Consider the following 1,044-nt stretch of genomic DNA (forward strand, 5'->3'; position numbering starts at 1 on the left):
GAGCCAGGCCCCGCAGCACAGAGCCACACAGGGACGCGCGCTGGGGTCGGAGGTCCTCCTGAAACTGCTGCAGCCCCAAACTCTCCACATACACCTGGAGCTTGTCCTCAGTCACGTGCTTCATCCACGAGCCCAGAGTCTCATAGAGGTGGGCCCGGGTCTGGTACTGGGGGAGACAGACAGCCAGTAAGGATCTCAAAGCCTTCATCATTGTAGCAGGTACTGGACTCATGCTCTCCTACAGCAGTGCAGAGACAGACTGCATGTGTGTCACAGTTAAAGAGCATCTGTTCAGCTTCAGAAGCCAAACGCTGTTTATTCAGACGTTTATTCAGCTGCTGTACGACGGAGAAGCAGCTGAGCTCAGAGGTGAGGCTGAGATGCTCCTGTTAGCTGTTTCTGTTAAGAACACCTAAAGAAACCTGTTCAAATATAAGCTGGACACCAGAAACAACAGATTAAAGTGGACCAGCCTATACACCTGATGGAGAACTGAATATCAGCTGTCACAGCGCTAATACACAACTGGACTTACACTGAGACTGTGGACCAGGGGAGGGGACAACCAGGAGCCCAAAAAGAGAGCAGCGCTGTGGGAGGACTGGGTCTGACAGGCTGCCAGTACAACACACTGGTGCTGCACATCCTCTCCTACAAAACACAACAACAACACAGTCTGAACAGGATCTGTGGCTGTGCTTCACGGACAGCACTGAGCGACAACTCTTACCAAAGCTCATCCTCATTAAAGGAGACAGAGCGGCGCTCCAGTTGATGGGCGGATACTGGAAAGAGGCGCCGACTGACGCCAAAGCGGTGAGGGCGGTCTTAACCAGGTGTGGATGGGAGGCCTGAGGACCTGGGCCCAGAGAGAGGATGTTACAGAGTTACAGCTTCAAACACAACGAGCTCTGCAGATGTCACAAACCTTTGTGTCCAGCTTCTGCGATGAACTCCGTCGTGGATCTGACGACACTTTTCTCTGAGAGGTAACTGAAATCTGGAGGAACTGGGAGTTGGATCAAAGTAGTTAGTGCCCAGTAG

General features: G+C 52.6%; 1 protein-coding gene across 1 annotated transcript in view; it reads right to left on the reverse strand.

The window, feature by feature from the left end:
* Nucleotides 1-1,044, reverse strand: part of LOC102299399 (focadhesin) — a gene marked incomplete at its 3' end in the record, with an annotated part of 6,641 nt that overhangs the window by 1,937 nt on the left and 3,660 nt on the right. Inside the window, 4 exon segments of the mRNA XM_042217317.1 lie at nt 1-166; nt 536-651; nt 731-859; nt 929-1,009. Of these exon segments, the coding sequence (XP_042073251.1) occupies nt 1-166; nt 536-651; nt 731-859; nt 929-1,009 (492 nt within the window).

Source organism: Haplochromis burtoni, unplaced genomic scaffold (assembly GCF_018398535.1).
Source record: "Haplochromis burtoni strain Fernald_Lab_line unplaced genomic scaffold, NCSU_Asbu1 Contig_1815, whole genome shotgun sequence".
In the NCBI taxonomy this organism is placed as follows: Eukaryota; Metazoa; Chordata; class Actinopteri; order Cichliformes; family Cichlidae; genus Haplochromis; species Haplochromis burtoni.